A 23,682-nucleotide genomic window follows, 5' to 3' on the forward strand; every position below is an offset into this window, starting at 1 on the left:
TGGTCTTCAGACAACAATTCTGACGGCTAAAGAACCAAATGGGACAGGCAGAAAAAAAAAGTTTTACTGAAAATGGGAGAAAGATGTTATTGAGAAATAAATTTCCTATCAGCTAGATGTCGAATGAGTCATACGTTATTAATAAGAAGACCAAGTGCTTATTTTTATATACCTATAAAGAGTCTATAAGTGATTATTTTATACACTTTGCTATCTAAAGAAGTAGCACAAAGCAACTTCTCGGGTTAAGTGGAAAAAAAGAGAAAAGTCCAAGGTGCCCATTTCTTCCAAATGCAACTTGTTTTGGGCTCGGAAAGCAGATAAACCTTCATAGACTTCCGTGTTAAAAGGCCAAACTTGAGAGAAGAAGAAAAGCAGGTTTACAGCCTGGTACAAAAGAAAGACGTTTATTTTATGGGATTAATTTTTTATGTATTATCCGCTGGTTAAGTCTGACGTCATTTCCAGGTCCAAAGACTCCTTTGGTTCCCAAAATCAAACACTCAGGGGCGGGTAAAAGTTAAAAACAGTCTGAATTCTTTCAGCTCCAACAAAATAATCAGTGTGGCTGTTCTCCCAGGTTTTTCAATAAAGTTTAACATCCAAGAAGCTATGAAAACAGGATTTACAAAGTTTAGTGGAGTTGGAACTTTGCAAGAAGTTAGGTCTTTAGTTTCCTGCTAAAGATGATAGAATTTCTGATTGAAGTATTTCGGGAAAAAAACAACAACAAAAATGGCTTTTCTATCATTATGGACATAAACAGAAATACAAAAATAAATAACAACAACATTTGAAGAGTTAGTAAAGGTGGGTTACCTGACTTAGAATCAAATGATAAATAATATATAATTAATTTTTTCCCTTAGTAAAAGGTTTTGTTGAGAGTAAACGGGCAAAGCCAAACATAAAGCAAGAAAAATGCTGAAAACAGATAAAACCTCCATTAATAGAACGTCTAAGATCACATCCACAACACGAGGATGGTTTTGAATATATTGAGGTGTTGTTTGAATTACTGTGGAAAAAGTCATGATCCAAAGCTTAATATCAACAGTGAAGCGCAGGATAGTCGAAGAGCACCTGCTATGGTTGACTTTTGACAGCAGTACAGTATGTCAAACATTCACACAACCAATAGAAACACAGAATGACCAGAGCAGGCTCATGTAATAGACAGAAATTCCATATTACAGGCATAGCGCAGCAGCCAGTGCAACCATAATTTCCGACTTGGTCAACCTAGCAGTCAGCGCACAGCATGTCGCTTTTTGTGTGAAACGGCCCTGATTTTTTTCTGAAGCATCCACATAGTCATAGAAAATGATTCTTTCTATTAAATAAAACAGCATTACGACACGTTAAAAAGACTGCAGCCTCTGTGGATGCAGCAGGATCTTGGACCACGAAACATGATTGATACAGCACTGCTTAACAAGCGAGAGGGGCTTCTCTGAAAGACAGGTGGTGGGTTGACAGACGGCTAATTTGAGTCACTGAACGGGAGTTATCCTCCATGTTTGTAGTGTTTGATCCTTTTAGCACATTTTAAATTTAATTATGTTACAAATTTTACGTTTTTTTGTGGACAGTTATTTAAGATCGTGCTAGAGGTCTCGCTGTTTTTTTCTCTTCGTATTTCTTTGTTTTTTTGTCAATCAGTGAATTTCTAGTATTATTTATCCATCCATCCACTTGCTTCCACTCGCCCTTACGACAGATGGCATGTTATTATTTATGTTGGTGCTAATTAGCAGGTACTTATCTGTGAGATGCATCCATATAGTGTATGAATGCACCCTGCTAGCCTTAGCTGATAACTTGGCACTCTACCCTTTCGTCTGGCTCCAGACTACAACATGGCAACTCCCCAAATACCGAACTCAGAGATTCAAAATGGTGCAAACAAATGGCTGAATCTTATGTTTTCAGAGCTTTTTCTTTGTTTCTTTGTTTCTTTGTTTGTCTGCACCTTGCTGAGAGGGGAAAGGAATGTGGGAGGTGTGGCCAACACGAGTGCTCCAATGGGACATACAGAATATTTGAATGTTATAACCTTTAATTTTTCATTTCTTCAGTGTGCATTTGAACTAGTTTCAGTACACCCCGTGCATATTGCAGTGTACAGTCGTTTAAAGGCTACATGGGAATCATAGGATTTTCACCTGGATCCATAAAAGTGATCATGTCATATGCCAAGATTAATATGATAAATTGTAGATGAAGAAATATTATTTTTTCTTACCACTCAGTCTGCATTTTGGTAAAGTAGCAGCAGGATAAAACTTAAAGGGACATTTTTTCTATGCAAATTATTATTTTTTTATGTCTGTCGTGCATTCCAGTCTACACTCTTTTTAAAAAGAATTGTTTCCACAACAAGTCCACTGAGATCCATATCGCACAAGAAAGCAGCAAAGGCCTGACATTTCCCGTGTATAACGATGCGTCTTAAACATTCTTTTAACAGATAGCAGTAATTTTGACTCTTTAGATGAAATAGTGTCAGACATTGAAGTAGTTGCCTTGCAGTGTCGGGATTTTTCTTGCACGGTTTTTATGTCTTGTTTACAGTTAAACTTATTGGCCCACTTTAACTGAGGAAGCTCACACTTAGCAAACATCAGAGCATTTTTTTTCTGCGTTGGCAGATGCATCTATTCAGCATACAAAAATACACGAGTCTAGAAGGGAGGGGGAAAAACGACTTTTCAAGGAACAGAAGCTACATGTCTCCATGGCTCTTTTGTTTTGCGACAGAGGTGTGTGTGGTGGACTGTGGCCCCCACGGCTCCTGCATAAGTGGTGTGTGTCACTGCGAGGAAGGCTGGACAGGACCAGAATGTGAGCAGAGGGACTGTCACCCACGCTGCATCGACCACGGAGTCTGCCGAGAGGGCAAGTGTGACTGCCACCAGGGCTGGACGGGTGAACACTGCACCATCGGTGAGCCATGGTGACACATACAGTAACGTACACCTACACACCCTTGACAGAAGGGCACAAACTGCAGAGGAAATTCATTTATGGGCAGATTTAAAAGGGCAGCTCTGGAGTGTGAATGTCAGTATTTTCAGCGCAGCTTCAAGCATCAGGCACAGATTGTGGTACTGCTGTCGCTGCTTACCTTTTCAATACAACTACCTTAGCATGGCAAGTGATGAGTAGTTTTTGATGATATTCACAGAGCTTAGAGGTAAACAACTGCGTCTTGCAATCCAATTTTCAGAGATCACTGAACCAAACACTGTATCCATGATCTTTATCCTTATCTTCCTTTTTTAATGTTTATTTATATATTTATATATCTTCTAAACATTTCTGTGTCTTATAACATTTCTTCTAAATGTCTGTCAGACACAGTCAGCGTTGGAGGGTAACTCAAAAAGATTTACTCTGCTACATGTTTATTACGGATTTTTAACATCAGTTTATCAAACCTGTCGCATTTTTGAAACTATATAAAACCTTTTTGTCTCGATAACTAACCAGATGCAATAACAAAGCACTTCTCGTGTAAATATTTAGGTGCTGGAGATTAATATTAATATAATATTTTATGGTATAAACACTTTTACAATAATTACTGAGCATTTTAGTGTCAGATTTTCCTTCAGAGTGACTCTATTTACACGGTCTTGCTGCTTTTTCAGTAAAAGCTTTGAGTGCTTCCACCCCCACTAGCTTCGGTGACTATACTGAACATAATAACACCATTTTTCAATGTATTCATTCCGTTCATTGTTATTAATTTGATGAATTTTATTATTTATTTTTAATCTTTTTTTGTTGGCTGCTGATCCTTTCGGCCACCAGCTTCTGTTCAACAAATCTATTTTTCTTTTACCTGCTGTCTAATATTGTGGTGAGTATAAATGTACTGGTGGTGGATTAAAACTAGAATTAAACCTTGGAAACAGAGAGAATCTTGACAAAATGAATTTCTGTTACAAGGTTGCCAGTTTTGCTTTTAAATCAAGATGTAACGAAACATTTTCCAAGTTTAAAAAAAGAAGCGCCGGGATCTTACGCACAGATGTTATCTCGTCTCTTTAGAGAGAAGAAAAAAAATCTTCTTGCGGCGCCGTATTACAATTAACTTTGTAATTTAGAGCATCGGTTTAGATATTCAACCTTTCGCCTGCTGAAGTGACGCCTCTTTTAGTGAGTCAAGGGCAGGTATTTAGGGAGCCAAAAAGCCACGGGTAGGCCTCTTTGGAATATCATTTTCCTGAAATGGCAGTGCTTCACCTGGCATTAATGAGGATAATGAGTTCTGAGATGTCACTTCCTATTGACCTTTAACTCAAGCTTCCTTCACACCTTACCCTTTGTCAAAGGTCCTGTAGTTAAACCTTGACCCGCCGCTTCAAGCAGCATTCCCCCAAGTGTAATTTCCAACCTCTCAATGCCGACACATTCTCTCTGAAACAAAGATCTAGCACTCCAAACTCTTGAACCCTAATTATGTATTTACAAGTTCTCTCATCAGCAATCCCGCTGTCCGCAGCGCATATCCATCTCCAAGGGGAGACGAGATTGCAGTGAGGGAGTTGTTGGAGGGGTCACATTCCTGATCTTATTAATCTTTCCCTCCTAAGCGCCGACTGTGCATCATCCATTTTCGCTTTCTTTCCTTCCTTCTGTTTAAGGTTCCCAGCAGGAAAGTAACTCCTTGCTTTGGATGCAGGGTCAATGAATAGGCAGTGCGTTACCTTTTCTTGGACGACTGGGAGCCTATTTTGTCTTTCAAACCCTGAATAACTGCCATTTGCACAAAGCGTCTTTTAATCACATTACATGGTCAGAGTCTGAATAGAGGACTTCCTTGGCCATTGTATTGTCACATGGATCTAGATCCTGTTTCATATGCAAGGCTTAACCCATTGTCGCTGCTTTCTCAGTACTGCAGTTTTCCGCTAAGGTGTTTTTGATTTGTCTTTGTGTGCTGCTGGTTCGTTGGCACGCTGTTGTTAAAATCGCTGAAGGAGAGATGATGGGGGAAAAAAAGTATAGTATTCTGCTTCATGATGCATTCATATTGGAATGAGGCCGAGCCTATACTCCTGACAAGCAGACAGTAAAATGTTTTGAAGCAGACCCAGATGAAACTGGCTCATACACTCTGACAACAAAGAGTGTTATAACACACAGATATAAAGAGAAACAGTGCGCTCGCCGTTATTTTAGACCATCTTTCTATGGCAAAGTAAATCAGCTGGAGAGTTTTAAAATGAATATTTCACTGGGAACATATTGCCAAATTCTTTTATGTTGCTTCCTGTAGACAGAATACAAATCATTATCGGCATCTATAATTCTGATTAATCACTTAGTGCTTTAATTAACATCTAGACTCACTTTTTAAATGCTAGATGTTTCCTCTTGATGTAGCAAAACTGTGGATCCATCCCTCTAAATATGCTGCTTCTCTTTCTTCTTCTTCTCTTACATAAATGTCCTACTTGTCAGTTTTCCCCCCCTATTTACATATCTTTAACTAACTTTTTCTTATGTCCATTCTCTTTTCTATTTTATGTTTGTGTGCCTGCCTGTCTGTCTCTTTGCAACTCCGTCTTGGCTTACATGTATTAGCCCTGGATTCAAGAGTATCAGGTAACAAAACAAAAAAAAAACACTTTACACTTGGAAATTATACACTTCACGCTAGATATTTTTTTTCTGAGCCAGCTGAACACCTTTATTTTGCTTAAAAAATGTGAACTGTGTTAGCAATGGGTGAGCTCACTGCTTCCCTCTCTTTCAGTAATATCAATAACATCCTGTCACTCATGCTTAATATTAGCTATTCGGCTCAATCACCATAACCACTGTGATACATACAGAGGAGAGAGATTGAAATTAGAGCAGCAGCTAACACGTGGGGAGGACAGCAATAATCTTCGGGAAAACTACCTGCAAAGCTTCTTTTCCAAATATTTAAACCAAGTTGGCAGGTACATCAGCTTTATGCCAACCACGGTTTCCACTTTTTGTACTCCCTGTAAGTTACAATAAGTAAATGTGTTTGTCAGTCTTAGCTCTCTGCCACCACAGCGATAAGTAATTTTCTTTTCCAAATGTTTCCCTTTCCTCGGTTGTGTAATAGGAGCAGTCAAGATAGGATATAAAGGTAAATTGAACCACTACCCCCCCAAGGGAGATTGTCACGAACAATCCCTCCCTGCTCTTTGTCTTTCCTAGCACGGCGTATATACACCTGTTTTATGTCCAAGTCGATCATAATGTTTCTGCTGTGATCCTGCTCCCCTCGATATGTCCCCTCATTTCCTGTCCGTCCTTACCAGTCTCACACCAGACTCCACGGTCCCTTCTCCTCCCTGTCTTAATTCCCTGTGTCTGCCAGATTAAACGCCCTGAACTGGTGTGGTTTAGTCATGTTTGGGCTCCCTGTCTTCACCCTCCACTAAAAGGAATGCGATCTGGCAGCAAGTGCACTGTTTTCTGTAAATGTGGAGACTCTAGACCCTCCCTCCTCTTCTCACTCTTCTCCCTGCTATTTACATACACTTCCTCTTCCCTTTGATGTTGCTGTTACTTCACATGAGTGCTTCTAACATCTGCAATGTACTACTCCTGCTTTAATTATATTCAGGCAAAAAAAAAAAGAAAAAGCAATGAACTTCCAAGACAGTGTTTCGAGCTTCTTAAATGGGATTTGTGCAACTTTTAACTAAAATAAAAGAAGAAGAAGAGCAAGATCCTTGAAATTCTGATTCACATATAAACAAGAAAATTGTTGGGGAATTGACATTAAGAGACTGCAGTTCATTTAAAAATCACAGTGTGAGGATCCATGTAACCTTAAAAGATGCTACTTCAAAAAGAGCCATCCAGACTTTGATTTAAACACAAAATCACTGCTGTGAGCATTTGACTCAACAAGCATTCGCAGCATCTCCCACTGGCTTTTCAACAGTAAGTAAACAACTGAGATGGTTTGTTGTCCTTTTATCCCATGCATTTCCCTTTACGCTGTGCTTGCACATTATAGTAAAACTCATGTGAAACGACCGTAACGCCTCACAACTCCCCACCTCCCCTGCCCCCCATCCCCAGTCCTGTTGGAGGTGTATTGTACCGTACGTTCACTTATTACCGTCTTTTTTCTTTTTTTTTAATCATTTTTGTCCCTCCTTCTCCTCCGTCCACTCTAAAAGCCCCTTTCGCTCTTGTCTTCTCACCCCTTCCTCGCCTTCTCATCCTGATTTCCTCGTCCTGATGCGTTTGGCTGTTTGACATATACGTGATGTGTTGACAGACGGCTGCCCCGGGCTGTGCAACAACAATGGGAGGTGCGTCCTGGATCAAAACGTCTGGCACTGCATCTGCCAGTCAGGATGGAGAGGGCTGGGATGCGATGTAGCGACCGAAACGCTCTGTTCAGATGGCAAGGATAACGAGGGAGGTAGGAAGAAGTAAAAGCTTCATACAAATTGTCTTTTTAGCCTTGGAAAAAAAAACTGGTGCGTATCTCTTATTGCACCAGACAGAAAACTGGCTTTGATGTGGCTCCTCGGTGACATTGCAAACAAACAAAACAAATCAATCATACATAAAACATCACTGGAAAGAATATGCTAATGTAGAGGCAGAGCAGATTGTTAAACAGCATGCTTTAAAATATACAGTAGATCAATTATAAAGACTTGTTGGCACTATATATTAAAACTCTGCGAGCTGGATTTCTAATGAACTTCTCCTTGGCCTAATCAACACCCCAGAACTTTTGAGGTTCGCGTGTGGCGACAGACACTTCACACTCTGTGTCAGTGCAGGATCTCTGTCGGTGCTTTAATGAACTTAAGTTCATGTAAGAAGTCATCTTTGTGTATCAGAGGTGAACACAGTAATAGAGATGCTTATGTTTTCCTTCGTCAAACCCAAACATATCCAGGTCAACCGAGCTTTTCCTCCCTGTCTTGACCGCCCCTCCTGTTTTCCAGACGGGCTCATCGACTGCATGGATCCAGACTGCTGCACTCAGATTGCCTGCCAGGGTCAGACCTACTGTCGTGGCTCACCTGACCCAGCTGCCATCGCAAGCCAGAGCCAGAGTTCAGTCGCCCAGTCTTCTTCTAAGAGCTTTTATGAACGCGTCAGTTTTTTGATCGGCCCCAGTGGCAGTCACGTGATACCCAGGGATAACCCTTTCAACAGCAGGTAAGCAGCTTAATGAGTTACTGACAGCTTTTTAATTATTTGGATCCAGTTAGCTGTTTGCTGTCTCATTACCGGTAGAGAGGCACACCTGTGCAGCCCCTCGAAAATGTCGTAGGATCTCACATCTTTGTCTTTGCAGTCAAAGTGACAAGCCTGTTTACAGTCGCTTGGTTGCCACACGGTTTTATTTATTTATTCTACAAGTTGGGATTAAGTGGTTCAGGAATAAGCTTGCTCCCTGTTAAAATCAGCCCTTATGACTATAAAAACATAAGGATTAGACTGCTTAAACCCAGATAACAGGACCATGTGATTTTCCAAATTGAAAAAGGAAAGTACAGCATAATTTAATTTTTGCATCAGTGAGCTGCCCGTCACACACAGTTTGTATAACAGAGACCTGATAGAACGCTTTCTCATTTAAAACTGTTCTTCCATCAAAAAACATCAAACACGGATAATTTTGTCAAGTTATTACTGACTGAAAAAATTAGAAAAATCCTGTTGCTGCAATGTTGTACATGATGACCACTTTGATGACAATGAGTCACTTCTTTAGTTCATAACTCATAAAGGTGACATTTCTGTTTTATAAGAAGGTACAGGATTGCAGAAAGTTTCCTGTAATTATTAGCCACGGTGAAAGGCAGATTTGTCAGTTGTTTGGCTGCTCACTGCTACCAACTGGCTGCTCACTGCTATGATACACTGTCATGAAATTCTGTGCAGGCAGTCATTTTAACCTGGAGAATGTAAAATGGACATCACTTTGACCCTGAAAAACAGCATCACAGTTATACCCGTTTTCTACATTCTCCTCTGCTTATCCACTTCAGGGTCATGGGGGCGGGGCTAGAGCCTAGCCCATCTGTCATACGGTGAGAGGCAGGGTACGCCCTGGACAGACAATCAGTGTGTTAATTGGGTAATCACCAATTAACCAAACACTGCTCAGGTCTCTGGACGCACAGAAACAAAAACTGCACACAGAAATGTTTAGTGTAACCTCGCAAAGCTGCTCAAAAACTATTCTTTTGTTTTATTATTATTTTATTTTTTTTCCTCACATTCCTCAAGAAGTTTAGTCTTTTGGATTTCAACTCTTTGACATGCACCACTAGATATATTTACCCCACATTCTACCCACACAGATTTATTGTGCTTCTGAGACATTTTGACACTGATGGGCATAAAAGCTGAAACTTTTTGTGTTTCTCAGGACTCCTTTTATTCATTGTGACACCTTGCACTATGCCTACGTCTTTTTCTTGAGCTCGTTGCATGAATTTGATTTTTAGTGGTTTTTGTATGACTGAAAAGTTTGATGTAAAGAGCAACAAGACCTTACCTCATGATTAAAGTACTGTACAATATCTCTGTGCAAACTGAAGAGACTGTTATATTTTTCATGTAAACTTCGGTGCATTCCCACATCTGTTCAGAATCACAAGAAGAGTTTGTTTTGTGACTGATGGAGAGGAAAATGATTGCCAAACTGTGTGCAGAAGGCTTTGGGAATATTTCCGCCAATAGTTTAAAGTAATCCTTATGTAAATAGCATGCTTTACTGAAAATATAGAATGAGGCAATTCCCCACAGCCGGGTTCTCAGTAATCCTCATCCTCATTGTCTTCAGCTTAATGTCGATTTCATGTCTGGCAGTGGCATTAGCTCTCTTGCTCAAAATATTCATTTGCCTTTTTATCTCCTCATAGAAGTTAGTTTTATAGTCAAAAACAGTGTTTTAGGAGCTCTGCAAACATGCGTAGTCCTAAATTTTACAAAATTAATTACCTTTTTTTAATCTTATCGCTACATGGCAAATACTGCATACATGAAGTAAATTTTGAAAGAGTCATATAATGAAGTAGAATTTAGTAGTGACAGGGTTTGTTTGGAGACCCCTTTTTGTTTTTTAATTCATTTGAGGTTATAGAGTGAATAATTTATCCACTGCCTTTGCAGAGTATACATTATGAGAGTCTCTGAAGCACTGGAACAATGCCAGAAGAGAAGACTTTCAGCGACGGTAGTGACTGTTATGCCAAGCCGTAGAGTATCTGATGTTTAAAGGTAGAGAAATGAGACACAGCTAGAGGTCATTCATGTCCTTCTATTTTTAAGAAGCCATTGTGTTAGCCCAGAGAAAGGCAGCCGATTTCAGTGTGTGGTCAGGTTTCAGAACTCAGCAGTAAAGTTGTCCCTCGTATAGCACAGAGAATAAAACATGTGTTGTGGTGTAGTGCCCCCCCCCATCCCCCCAACCCTCTCCCCTGCACAATAGTTCCCCAGCCATATCACATGTCCCCACACAAGTCTCCCGCTGGGTTTTGAGACGTTGTTTTTCTACCGCCAGTCTGGCACAATGACAGATAAGAATGCATGAATTATATGATTCATTTCTGGGGTTTCAGCAGGTGGTGCGACTTTGCGTTTGTTTGGTGGTTCAGTTCTTGTATCATCCGTCTGCCTCTCAAAAGATTAATAGAGTCACAGGGAAGGAAGAGGGAACCTTCGCTGTGGCTCTTAAGTGGCCTTGTTCTTTGAGCCAGTAAATAAACGATGGGAGATGGTTGTACCAGACATGAAGCGGGAGGGAAATGAGAGGCTAAAGCTGTTGATCATCTTTCTTTCTCGCTCTCTCTCGCACACACGCTCTCACTCTCATATACGTAATGACCCGGAGATAAAGTGGCAAAATAGAACATTTTTTGCCCACCGGTGAAAAATGCAGAGGGAACGCTTTTAAAATTCTGCTCCACGGCTGAGAAATTGGAACAGCTAAATGTTGATGGAGAAATATAGTTTTGTCTTTCCCTTTAACTGTACCTTCAAACAGAGGACTACCTTAACAAATCGCTTCGCACTTAAGAATATAAAAATAAAGATTAGTGTTTGACAAGTTCTACCTGCAGGCCCAGCAGTCGTGATGAATAATGGCAGAGGATGAGGATATCTGATGCTTTAAATTATGTATGAATATTCCGTGTTTGTGATTTACAAAGCAGAAATGCACAAGAAAATGCCTTTTGTTTTAGGGGAAAACAGGGAATGAACTGCTAGAGGTGCTGAACCTATTGACCAGAAGCAAATCCATTTACCAGCAGGGAAAATCTGAGTTGGGGAAACTAAATGAGTAATGCTCCCCCATGCCAGACTAACTACCACAGAGGTACCCTAAAGTGAAGCATTTAACCCCCCATCCCCACCCAACACTATAACCACCACTGCCGCTGCCATTTGCTCCAGTAACATTACAGTTTGACCAGCGGTAGAGGGTGAACTACATAAATTATAAATCTGCCACCATATGTGAACATCTGGTGGCAGATTTATGTTTCCAACACATTGTTGTGTTGGAAACATAGACATAGTGTGTTCAAAAATTCTGTTTTCTTCTTTTTGAACCAAACGTATACACACATTGTTGCCCACAGACTTTAAATGAGCAAAAGCCTCCGCTTTTGACTCGTCACTGCCTAACACTGTATGTGTTCTGTATTCCAACTGCATTTTTCCTTTCACATCTAGAGTACTTATGGCTTCACCTTATAAAAAATCGCTGTGGCGATTCTGTTGTGTTGTAGAACTGCTTTTCTTTTTCAAAACCCTTCATTTTTTTCCATTTGTGACAGTTTGCCTCGAGCATTGAATTTTGTTGTTCTGAATTCCTATAAAGTGCCTCTTGACACGTCACTTGCCTGGCTTTGCAACTTCTCACATCAAGAGGATGTCTGTAACTGAGCTGAAGAGCTCATTCCAACACAATTCTTGTTGATATATTATCTTTCATCACAAGTATTACTACAGACATTTATCACGCTAGCGAACGCAAGACTTCAGTATGACACTGACAAAAGGCTCTTTTTCAGAAGCAACAGCACTTGCTGGAATAATCACACTTGGATCACACCCTCTTCAAATACAATTTAGGGGAAATTCCAAATTCAGCAAGGTCAGATAACAATACTGTGAATATTTCACTCGTGAATCTCATTTGATAGCCTCACTGCTGGGTGTATTGTACACTTCATTTACCGAGTTGACTTTACTGAGGAGACTGATAATTTAACTGTGAATGTTGTTGGCTAGAGAAGATGCTGTGTGTTTACACTTTATTCCCACAGTTTTCTGTAATGGCCTCACAAATTGAAATGCCCTTACAGCTATACGTAGTGTGTTCAGTTGTGTCTTGTCATAACAGCACCTATTTTTATATTGCGCATTAAATGCATGAAAAAAATCTATATTTGCATTCTTGTGGAATATAAATGCTGCAATACGAGTGCAAGACGCTGCAAAATCTTAACAAGAAGCCCTCAACCAACTGATTTATGGGTCCTTAAAAGCAGTAAACAGACACAGAGAGTGGCTCTGTTAGGTGCCGTTTTCATGAGTAACGACCACTGACGTGTGTGTGTTCTTAACAATCAGTAAGTCATACCTCTTAGCTCATGCCTCGGGCAAGGGGATGACAGTTGTTAGCAGTGCTGATGCGGTGGATGCTTGTTGACACCGGCTGGCATTGTTTGTTTACTCAGCTCTTTCTGTGTTTGTTTGCCCTCACAGCCTGGCATCAGTCATCCGGGGTCAGGTCCTAACGGGAGATGGGACACCGCTGATTGGAGTCAACGTGTCTTTTCTGCACTACTCAGAGTACGGCTATACTATCACACGGCAAGATGGCATGTAAGTTAGTTTCCCCTGTTCACGTGCATCATTAGGGGCATACAACGGAAAACACAGTCATCTTTACACAACGATCAACAAGTGTACAAGCAGACACCCAGCCAGCTCAGTCTTGGGTTTTAACCTTTGCCCTGGCGAAAATATATTTGTAGCATGTCCTGCTGTCCCCAGACTCGTGTGGAAAAATCCAAGAAAAAAAAAGGCTGTCCAGCAGAGGAGGAATTGTCCTGGCAGTTATCCAAAATGTGCTCAAAACAAATCGAAACAGCAGCACATTGTGCCCTAGAACAATTCCTCATGCAAATGTCACAGTGGTGGAGGCCATTTTGAACCAGGCTGTTTAAAATGCATTGAATCAGCAAGGGTAGAATCAATCTGCCCGCAGTGTAGTAAAACATGGGATTACTGCCTGACCTTCTCGTGCTATTACCACAGACTGGCTATTAATAATGGGAGTGCAAATACATACAAGACAAACGTATGTCACACATTTTACAGCGAGCGTTCAGCTCAGGTAGGAGCTTCAATTCGCACATGGTCGTCAGAGATTATGAACCGAGCCTTCGTTCGAATTCAACAGATAGAAACCATATTTATGTGCTGCCAATGTGGAATAAAAAGGCTTATTGAGTGGCAGAGAATTGTACAGCTGTTGTTATGAATCACAATCCTTGGGTCCCCAGATAGCCGAGGATTAGCTGATTTCTTCAGATATTCCGCCCTGTAACTCTTCTGACAAGGAGCGTGATAAATGGTCGGGGATAATCACACTTGGTTAGCCAACAGATCCGCTCAGTGTGTTAAGAAGGGGGGGGGCAGCATCAAAGCCTGGCCTCTTGCAGCTGTGAGCTCCCCACTGCCCAAAGTGGAAAGAGCTTGAGAAGGAAGCTGTTTTAGGTCAGCTGCACAGCTTGGTTGTCGCTTGCGTGTGCGTGTGCACGGGTCCGGGTGCGTACATGAGATGTGCAAGTATTCAAATCTCCGTGTGTGTGTGTGTGTGCCTTTGTGGATGTGGATACATACAATGTCACTACGCAGATGCTTTACCCCCTGGGTAGTGGAGCACGCTGAATATATAGAGCAGCACTTCAAAGACTCGCCCTTCATTTCCAAACCAGTAACTTTTCCCTGAGTAATGTTGTACTAATTAAACCAGTTCACCAGTGAAAACTCCCAGAACTCTGAACCAAATTCAACCATAAAGTGTCTTCTAACACCACGCTGAGTGAACAGAAGTCATAAATTAGATTCAGTGAATAATAATATTATATGGAGACTGAACAGAGGGATCACTTTGATAGGGAAAACTGCCTTTGAAAAAGGGATTATCAGCCTTAACATAAATATTTACTTTGCTACTTTGAACTTGAGGAGACATTTCAAAATTATATCAGTCTAAGTTTTCGCCATCATTAGTCATTAATAAAAAACAAATCCAAGGCGATGGTGGTGATTAAATCTGGAAATGTGCTAACACTGCTAATGAAAGGTCAGTTACTTGCTCTCGATTCCTTTGTTAAAATAACTGATTATTGCAAATATTCTTTTGGCTTTGCATAAAAAATAAAGGTGTTTGGATGTTATGATGAAGCATTTGACTTGTTTTCAGCGTATCATGTTTAATGGTTGTCTTTTTGACAGCTAAGAAACATGTATAGTATATAGTTCTATTGTAACGAATGGAAATGAGAGTCAAAATAACCAAAATTAAGTTCAAAGATGTAAAAGAAACCTCTAAAGATTTTACTGCAGAAGATGATTTCAGTATTTTTACATAATAAGTGCAGGTTATTCAGTTGCTGTTTCTATTTAAGCATTAAAATTCGTACGCTTCTATTTCCTTCCAACATTCGAAGGTTTGACCTCTTGGCCAACGGTGGAGCATCACTGACGCTGAGCTACGAACGAGCTCCCTTCCCCACATTGCACCGAACAGTGTGGCTGCCCTGGAACGTCTTTCATGTGATGGACACGGTGGTGATGAAGCGGGAAGAGAACGACATCCCCAGCTGTTACCTGACGGGCCTAGTCAGGCCCAACCCCGTCATCCTGGCCACACCCCTTTCTACTCTTTACAAGACCTCCCCAGAGGACAGTCCTATCATCCCAGAAACCCAGGTGAGATCCATGTCATAGAGGGGCATTGGATGGTGGTCAGTCCTAGATTTATTGGTATGACGCGTTGTTTTGAATGACCTGTGTTTGAGTCCAGTATTACAGACAGCAATGCTGAAAATACACAAGCACAGAGTAACAATAATGCTGTTATCTTCCTTTCACCATGGCTTTCTTCCCTTTTTTAAACTGCGTTTTTTAAACTCTTTTTAAAACAGATTTGCCTTACACGATGCCTTTGGGCTTTGATTGAAACGAGGCATCTCCACTAAGCCATAAATTGTCTCATAGCAACACTGATAAATTCTAAGGGTACATTGCATGGAGGTTACATGCCTCAGGATTTGGTTTGTTTCCATTTGGCCCAAATCTATGTTGTAAATCCCTAAATGTAGAAGTTGACTTTGCAGCTTTTGCTGTTTTTACTGTTTGGAACAAATTCTGTCTGTGTTACATCAGAGGGATGAAATCAAAATCATTGGACATGCTTCAACATAAATATAGTGTCGGTATGTGAGGCAACCAGGACGAAAACGAAAAAAATAAGAATGACTTCTGTCAATTATTAGTTGAGGTGTTCAAGTATTTTTTTTTCCTGAGACTTTTAATAATGAAGAATTCATTTACTGCCTGTGGAGCTCAATTTGCATTTAGAAGATTGCAGTTTGTGGCTGGCATAAGTAAAAACTCTTCTTTAAATAGTTTGGCTTCCTAAAAAGTTCATAATGTTTGACTGCTTAGAATAAAATGTATGTATTTCTAGCAACAAACAAGGTTTTTCTGAGATGAAATTCGTTTTAATGTGACCTGGATAATAAATTGTATGTATGTTATCCTGCATTTGAACTTATTGTCATTAAATACATACGTTTGTTGCTCCTATTAACTCTGTTACTTAAGTCTACTCCATGCTGTGGCTTTGGCACTGGTCTGACTGCTAATTAAATCTTAGGTCCTTCATGAGCAAGTGGCCATACCAGGCAGTGACCTCAACCTGGTCTACCTGAGCTCCAGGGCAGCTGGCTACAAGCCCATCCTCAAGGTGCTCCTGACCCAGGACCGTCTCCCCTTTGGCCTGATGAAAGTCCACCTGATGGTGGCCATCATGGGCCGTCAGTTCCAGAAGTCTTTTCCTGCCTTCCCCGACCTTTCTTACACTTTCATCTGGGATAAAACAGACGCCTACAATCAGAAGGTCTTTGGCCTGGCGGAGGCTGTGGGTGAGTTCCTGCTGTGAAGCTGCCTACTGAAGATGTTGTGTAAGCACAAGTTCACCGCCAGATACTTGTGCTACCTTCAGGCAGTGAACCTTAGTTGAACTTTTAAAGATTGATTTTACTTTTTTTAAATTGAGGGTTATTTAGCTGGGGACTGCTTTTGTTATCATGTGCAATAAAGATTTAGCAGGTGGTGTGAAATCCTGAAATCCCCCTGTGCTGCATTTTTGAAGGCCATTGCTCTTTTGCTGACTTCTTTGTTTTGCATGTATGATATTTCAGCAGCTGTGCACTTACTGAAATATTGCCTCTGAGGCAGAGGCCTGGAAAAAAAGGGGGAAAAACAGCCAAGGGTCAATAGTCAGAAATACTGATGAAAAAATAAAGTGACAGAATCTTTTCATGCAGAATATTTTGATTATTTTATATTATAACTGGTTAACTGAACATACTTATTTATATACTGGTGGGGTACAGGCTTACATCTAGTAGCACTTGCATCATCGCAGTTTACTGATAAAATTTTCAAAGCTCAACATGAACCGAGAGTTCAGAGAATTTTGCAGCATTTGTGATTTTTCCTAAAATGTGCTCCATCTGAACTTTGATCATTTCAATATTTCTTGCCACCTTATATTTTGATTATTTGGAATTGTGGTTTATTTGCATTTACACAAGATAAAACAGACAAATGAGAGGAGAATACATAAACTCCAAACAGTGCAGGCAAGACACAGAAACCCCATGGGCCTTCTAAACTCATCCCAGCTGGAGAAAATTAAACAGCCAAAGAGAAGGCAGAACCAGGAAATACAAGAAATGGCAACGACATGTACTGAATGTCTTATAAGCTACAAGCCTCATTGCTGCTATAAGTGTCTTATAAGGAGGTTGTAACCTTGCTCACCACAGGCGTCTGCTGTCATTACTTTCAGTGTCAGTGGGATATGAATACGAGTCCTGTCTTGATGTGGTGCTCTGGGAAAAGAGGACAGCGGTGTTACAAGGCTATGAACTGGATGCCTCCAACATGGGCGGGTGGATGTTAGACAAACACCACATATTGGACATTCAGAATGGTAAGAAATAAACATGTATACAGTATGCATGTGTGTCTGCAGAGATAGGTAGCCTCTTTGGGTTACAGGCAGGTGGTCTTTACCCCGAATCACCGCAATAAATACTTGAATCAAAATGAAAGATGGTTCGTCATCCCATCTGCAGATAATAGAGGAGAGTTTTGAAGGGCCGATCATTCACAGTAATGACTGAATAAATCAGCGAGTAAGCCACCAGGGTGCAAGGCTTGCAACGATTCTACACCACTCAGCTATTTTAGGAAGAAGACGGCCTTTTGGCGCTCACGAAGGCTTACACTTTTGATGAACAGGCGTCATGTTTAATTCTCGCATTAATTCAATAAACTTAATTAATTTCTTGCTCTGTCATCAATCAGATTCTCTTTAATCGGCAAGTACAATAAATGGACATGAGTTTGTCTTTGTCGAGCTGCTGCACAGTTATGAGAAAGGGGAAACATACATAATGAAACTATCAAATATACCTACAGCAAAGTCACTGCTGGGTTACAGTACCAGGAGGTCACACTCTATAATCTGGAGATTTCAGCCAGCACACTATTAAGGGGTTTCAGTATGTTACTACTGTGGAGGCAGTAATATGACTGCAATTATAGGAAGTGTGCCTCAGGGCCTCAGGCTAGTGAGTGCATTGTCAGTTTGCCAGACTGCTGTTTTGACATTAAACCCACTTCGGCTCACAACCGTTGTTCCAGTTGTCCAACACAATTTGTGTCCTTTTCATCTCGAAAATAGTCGAGGTCAGTCCGTAGTCTCACACTGTCAGAGTGGAGTTGGTGAATACATATTTTGTTTTCATTTGAATAGGTTTTATATTTTTGTTTGGTTTTTTTGGCATAGAAAGCTGATCTTGGCTCATTTGGAAGTAAAATGAAGCATTTTTAAAATCCCTTGAAAAATGGATCTGTATAGTTAACAGAGCACAAACTCATATAAGATTCCTTTGTTTTGCCACGAGCAACAAGTGCATCTCAGAAAGGAAGTTACAGATTTGGTAAAGGTTTTATCACTTTCTTTTACCTAAACTAAACAGAATTGCTTTGAGGAAATGAATTGCACTTTTGCAATAAAATGTACATTCTTTTGGTGCAGAACAGGGTTTTTTTTTTTTTATTATATATGCTCATCAGCTAGGTGGGTGAAACTAATCAGTATTAATCCCTTCAAAACATCAGTAAGCACGTACTGTGCTAGTGATGGGTACCACTCTACAAACATCGCCCACTCAGAGGTCAGACTCTGCACTAACAGGTGTAAGTATTGAACTTTTATGATGAATTGTTCTTTACAGAGCTTTGTTTGAGCAGAACGAAAATTAATAACAGCGTAGAAAAACTTTTAGCCCTTTTTTTTTAGCTTTTATCAGGCCACTTGTTGGTTTTCAGATATATCATAGAGTTCCATCATGTTGAAAGAATGTCAGTAATGGCTGTCACTGATGCTTTAGATCATGTGCATTAGACTGAGTGTTTTTACAATGAAAATGTATTATCGTCCATCACATGCAAAGCTTTACATTCAATATTCTTCAAAGGCTTGGATCCTAAGAGCCACGACCTCTATTTTAAAATAATATGAATTTGTCAATATGATAAAAAATGTGTATAAGACACTCTGAGTAGCTCTATAGTGAGGTTGAACCTATAAATTATGACCATAGATTTAACAGCACACAGTTAAAAGATCTGTGTGGCTGTTTGGGAATTAAAAGAAACGGTTGTTTTTATGAGTGTCTGTGATTTTAATGCTAAATTTGAAAATGTAAAAATGCAGCATGTGCTGAACAGTTACATTTCTTAAGGTCTCTGTATCGCCACAGCTTTGATGTGTTGTGTAAGGAGGTTCACATGAGTTTTGGAGCCCCCTTACAAAGCCTCTGCAACCACCCAGCACTAAAGTATAAATCTGGTTCTTTCTTGTGCCGTTTTATCCAGATCCATCAAACTTTTAAGTGAACCACTCAGATTATTTTTGTGACCAGATATTTTGGCTACCAGAGGAGGGCTTTCTGTAAGGTGAAATGTTTGTGAACTCGTTTCTGCCTCCACAACTGGCAGGTACAGAACTATTCATCCCACAGCTACTCAGTGGGTTTGCACAGTAATATCATCCATGTGTTCTTCATATATATAACAGGCGACTCAGAAGTCAGAGATTGCGAATGTGTGTTTTGTCAGAAATGTTTGTGGAAAACATGTCAGAGAAGCAGTTTCTTTGTTCAATCCTTGATGGTACTTTGTCCTGCTTCTTTGTTGAACATTAAAAGAACAGACATAGAAACCCAATCTGTCAAGCCACCCGGAACCTGAAGTTTGTGAAGTGTGCAAAAGAACACTGAAATATGCTTCTAGCTCGACTGCTGCTGGTGCAATGCGTTTCATCCCACCTGTCTCAAACTATAGCACACCCATCTCCAAAGCCTTCAGAGTGGCAGCATGGAGTTGTTGTGAGATGCATTTGTGATAACAGATAAGTGCAGCATGTGTGATATGCTAATGTATGCGGCATCCTTTATTAGATTGAGCTGTACCGTGTGTCTGGATTTATCAGAAAATCAAACGTTACTGTGCATGAAAAATCATCATGTGCGGGCTTGTTTTTGTACATGGAAACAGTGATGACAGAAATAAAACAAGAACCAGATGGTGTTGAGTGTTTTCTTATGCAGTAAATGCTGCAGCCTCCCAGAGGCTTTTTCACACTTTTCACTTGTCCTTTTACAACGGCGCCCTGAAAATATTCGCAAAAACTGACTAAATTTAAAAGATTCAAAAATAGCAAAGTCGTGTTGTTTTGTCTCATTGATTCCTGTCTGACAGGAGCAATCAATTTGCCGAAAGGGTTTCATGCTCCAATCCTATTAGCTCACCCCAAAGACGGTGTGCTTGGTAAGCCTGTGAATTGTTTTTGTTAGCGACTTTGGCATGCTAGTTTATGCAGGGTTCACATCAAAGTGTCAAAAGCCAATCTGTAAACATATCTATGTTTGCGCTCACATTAATTGTTTTTACAGAGGTAGTGAGTCGGCACCTAGTCCTGCCTTGAATTCCCTTAAATTTTCTCAGTACAAACTGAATTATTCAGTCTCGCATTCAGCTACTTTTTGACATTTGAGATTTATAGCTCATGTGGGTTTTTGGGCAAGGAATGCAGTTCGATATCCTCGGTCAGCATGAAGATGAATCCAAATATCACTGTTTGCCTTCATTGCTGCTCCAGTATTGATTCTTTAATGCTGTAAACCTTGACTAATGTCCTCACCCAACATGCTAGCAAGTGGTGGTCCTCTGCAGCCGCACAGCGGTTTAGCTCCAGACATTTGCTATCGGTCTTTGTTGTGACTCTTGCTTCATTTTTGCACTACTTCTAACATCTGAGCACTTTTTATCTCATCGTTTGTGTCAAAAGACCCAAGCAAAAAGCCCTCTCCGTCTCTGCCTCCACTCCAGTGCCTGTCAAACTAGATAAGGCAAATTGCTGGTGTCTGTGCTTTAGTCATGTCCTCCTGCCCCTCCTTTCTTCGTTACAAGTGGATAGCCCTTCCTCTCAATCTGCAGTTTGTCTCTATCTAGGGTAACATAGCTGATTCTTATTGGACACAGCCAGGGTTCAGCAATTCAGTATCTCTGAGTATACTTACTGTACAGCTCACGCACATGCTGCATTTGAAGCACCGAGATGTTTCCTGCCCACTTTTAGCCTCAATCAGGATCAGTGGGAGCCTCGGTGCTATCTCTGAGAATGACACTGTGCAAAGGAGAGTAGAAAAGGACAGGGTGCAATTAAGACGCACTCCCTCGCTTCCCCTACGAATCTCTGTACTCTCTATGTGTCACCAAGGTGACATTGCTAAGGGCGCTCCAATTTTTTTTCTTTTTTTTCCTTTTCTTTTTTCTTTCAGGTACAGAGGCTTGGCCTCACATTTGTACCATTAATCATCTCGAAAGCTGTGATGTTGACATTAAAGAATTTTTTTTACCACTACATGCCTCAAATGAGCCTTTTATCAAACAAATTATTACCTTCTATAATGAGTCCAAAGAAAGAATCAATTCAGTTTGTAGGTGGAACAGTATTGTGTGTAGAGAAGAATTATAATTTCTATATACGGGCAGAAGGCAAAGTTTGTAAAGATGACATTCTGGTCCTTGCTCAAATATTCCTGTAATAACTCCTCTTCTTCTTCTGCTTATTTTTCCACTTTATTTTCTGTAAGAGAACATAGCCTTCATGGTTTCTCCACTTTTCATTCACTATAATTTATCATTATACACATTCATAGTTTTGATTGTTTTCTCTGTTTCTGCTATTATTTGGGAAATTCTGTGTTAATCCTGGAGTCTAACTGTGTCTGACTGTTTAGTAATGTGGTAAATGCTGCGTGACATGCGGTTACATTACATTATGGTTATTTGCTTGTTGGATGGAAGAGTGTTGGAGTGATCTTGGAGCAAGAGAGATAACAGACTCTCAGACTTTATAAAAAAAAAAATTAAAAAAGCTTTTTTTTTTTGTCCCATTTTGCCAAGTGAAACAGTGATTTCTCTTTCACCAGCTTCTATCCAGAATTTGAAACACGCCTCCACATATTCGTTTACTAATCAGGGAGCAGACACAATCCTAACGGCTGAGCCGTTCTGCTGCCATACTTATATTTTGAGTCTCCTCTGCAAAATCTGTCGAGGGAGCGCTTTTCGTCTTTACACTTCAGCAAAGTTTTCTTGCTGCAGAAACTGTATACTCTCCTTGTCTCAGTAGCGGGAACTTATTTCTAAGAAAGTTTTTATTTACAGTATTTCTTCCAAACTCAGAGCACAGTAGAGTAAAAGCATGAAATATTTATGGACATATGCTTATGAACTCTAAAGCCATTTTAGTCTGGACACTGTAGGAGTCCCCTTATTCGGCCTGGGGCAGTAGACAGTCAGAAGCCAAATTCCCATCAGTGCAGCTCTCCAGCTGAGACTTCACAAGCTTGATCCTTGCAACAATCATCAGCAGTAATGTGTCATGACCAAGTGCCCTTGAGGGAAGAAAGCTGCACCTTAATCTGCTCTTAAGTTAGAGGCAGACATTGTGTATGTGAGAAAATCATAGCAAAAGGATATACGATGGTATGCGAAGTGATAGTTTGGGGGGTAGCGGATGATTGATAAGTATATTTAATCCATTCCATTACACTGACTTATAGCTTATGGTAAGACTTATGTATACAGTAATCTGTGATGGAAGTGTAAATAAGAGAGGACCACAGTGGCGTGCCAAAACGACCTTAGCATTCTTCTTTTTCTTTACTTATTTATTTATTTTTGGCTCAATAGCTGTACCGCTGCAGCTGATCTACGTCCTACACACTGCGGTACATCTTAGATATTAAAAATGTCTTTGTCTTTTCTGGGAATGTTAGGAAGTTATTACACAAACAGACATTAAAATTCTAGTCAGATTACATAGTTTATTTGTTATTTGTGGCTCTGATTCGGGGTGCAGCCAAAACCTTTCAGTTCACTGAGTGTTTTCATCACACTGTGTGTTTTATTCAGTGAGCAGACGCATGGATCACAGTTCAATTAAAGTCCCAAGGTCGTGCATTTGATGGCGTCACACGTAAAGCCTTCCCACGGACCTATTTGTCTTTGTTAGAGGCTCATGTATAATGCTTTCGGATACAAAAGACAGATTGGTCAGATCGTCCTGTCAGAGTCTCGCCAGACCGTGCCTTCATTTGAATTTGTCCTTCAATCAATTAAATCAATGAAAGGAACTAATCAGAGAAGGGACAAGCAGCGTGGCTGCATACTTGATTTCCCATACATCCAGGGTTACGATGGCTTATGGTACAGCGCTGTGGGAGAACGACATCATGCGACCATTCAGAGGTGTCATAGATCCACTAATTAGGACAGAGGCAGTGTGAATTCACACAAGTTGCTGGATGTGAATAATTAAGTGCTTCCAGCATGCACTTCTTCCCTTTGATGTTTTTTTCCCCTTTGAAGAGAGTCCCACTATATCAGCACCCTTTAAAAAGCCAGTTATAGCTGCCTCTTGTTAAAATATTAATCTTTAGTGACTCACCAAATACGGTGAGTCCTTAGTGAAAGGCACTATTATTAGGGGGTGGTGCACTGCACTGTATTTATGTCTACCGCCTCTCTGTGACTAGAGGAGAGCAGGATCCCTGTTAAGTTAAAAGAAAATTATTTTACATAATGTATACTTCAGCTTTGCGGAGGGTTTCAAGGAACCCACTAAAACAGCTGTAGAGCATTTCCCAGCATTGAAGTATTAGGTTATATCAGTTAAAACAATGATTAAGGCTAGTTCCCCGTGTGCTGCCTTGACTCCCTGAACTATTTAAATCAGATTGCCTGAGT

The 23,682-nt window shown here is 40.4% G+C and overlaps 1 protein-coding gene across 9 annotated transcripts in view; it reads left to right on the forward strand.

The window, feature by feature from the left end:
• The window catches only part of si:dkey-237h12.3 (teneurin-3), a 132,780-nt gene that overhangs the window by 89,463 nt on the left and 19,635 nt on the right, over positions 1 to 23,682 (forward strand). For 6 of the 9 annotated variants that reach the window (XM_042219461.1, XM_005919412.3, XM_005919414.3 and 3 more), the window contains 9 exons: positions 2,761 to 2,946; positions 5,596 to 5,616; positions 6,110 to 6,133; positions 7,283 to 7,429; positions 7,968 to 8,184; positions 12,754 to 12,873; positions 14,730 to 14,991; positions 15,941 to 16,208; positions 17,141 to 17,284. In XM_042219461.1, coding sequence (XP_042075395.1) covers positions 2,761 to 2,946; positions 5,596 to 5,616; positions 6,110 to 6,133; positions 7,283 to 7,429; positions 7,968 to 8,184; positions 12,754 to 12,873; positions 14,730 to 14,991; positions 15,941 to 16,208; positions 17,141 to 17,284 — 1,389 coding nt within the window. The remainder of the gene's footprint in view (positions 1 to 2,760; positions 2,947 to 5,595; positions 5,617 to 6,109; positions 6,134 to 7,282; positions 7,430 to 7,967; positions 8,185 to 12,753; positions 12,874 to 14,729; positions 14,992 to 15,940; positions 16,209 to 17,140; positions 17,285 to 23,682) is intronic. The other 3 variants (XM_005919416.3, XM_005919417.3, XM_005919415.3) reach the window with 2 other exon arrangements.

This window comes from Haplochromis burtoni, unplaced genomic scaffold (genome assembly GCF_018398535.1).
Source record: "Haplochromis burtoni strain Fernald_Lab_line unplaced genomic scaffold, NCSU_Asbu1 Contig_33, whole genome shotgun sequence".
Classification (NCBI taxonomy): Eukaryota; Metazoa; Chordata; class Actinopteri; order Cichliformes; family Cichlidae; genus Haplochromis; species Haplochromis burtoni.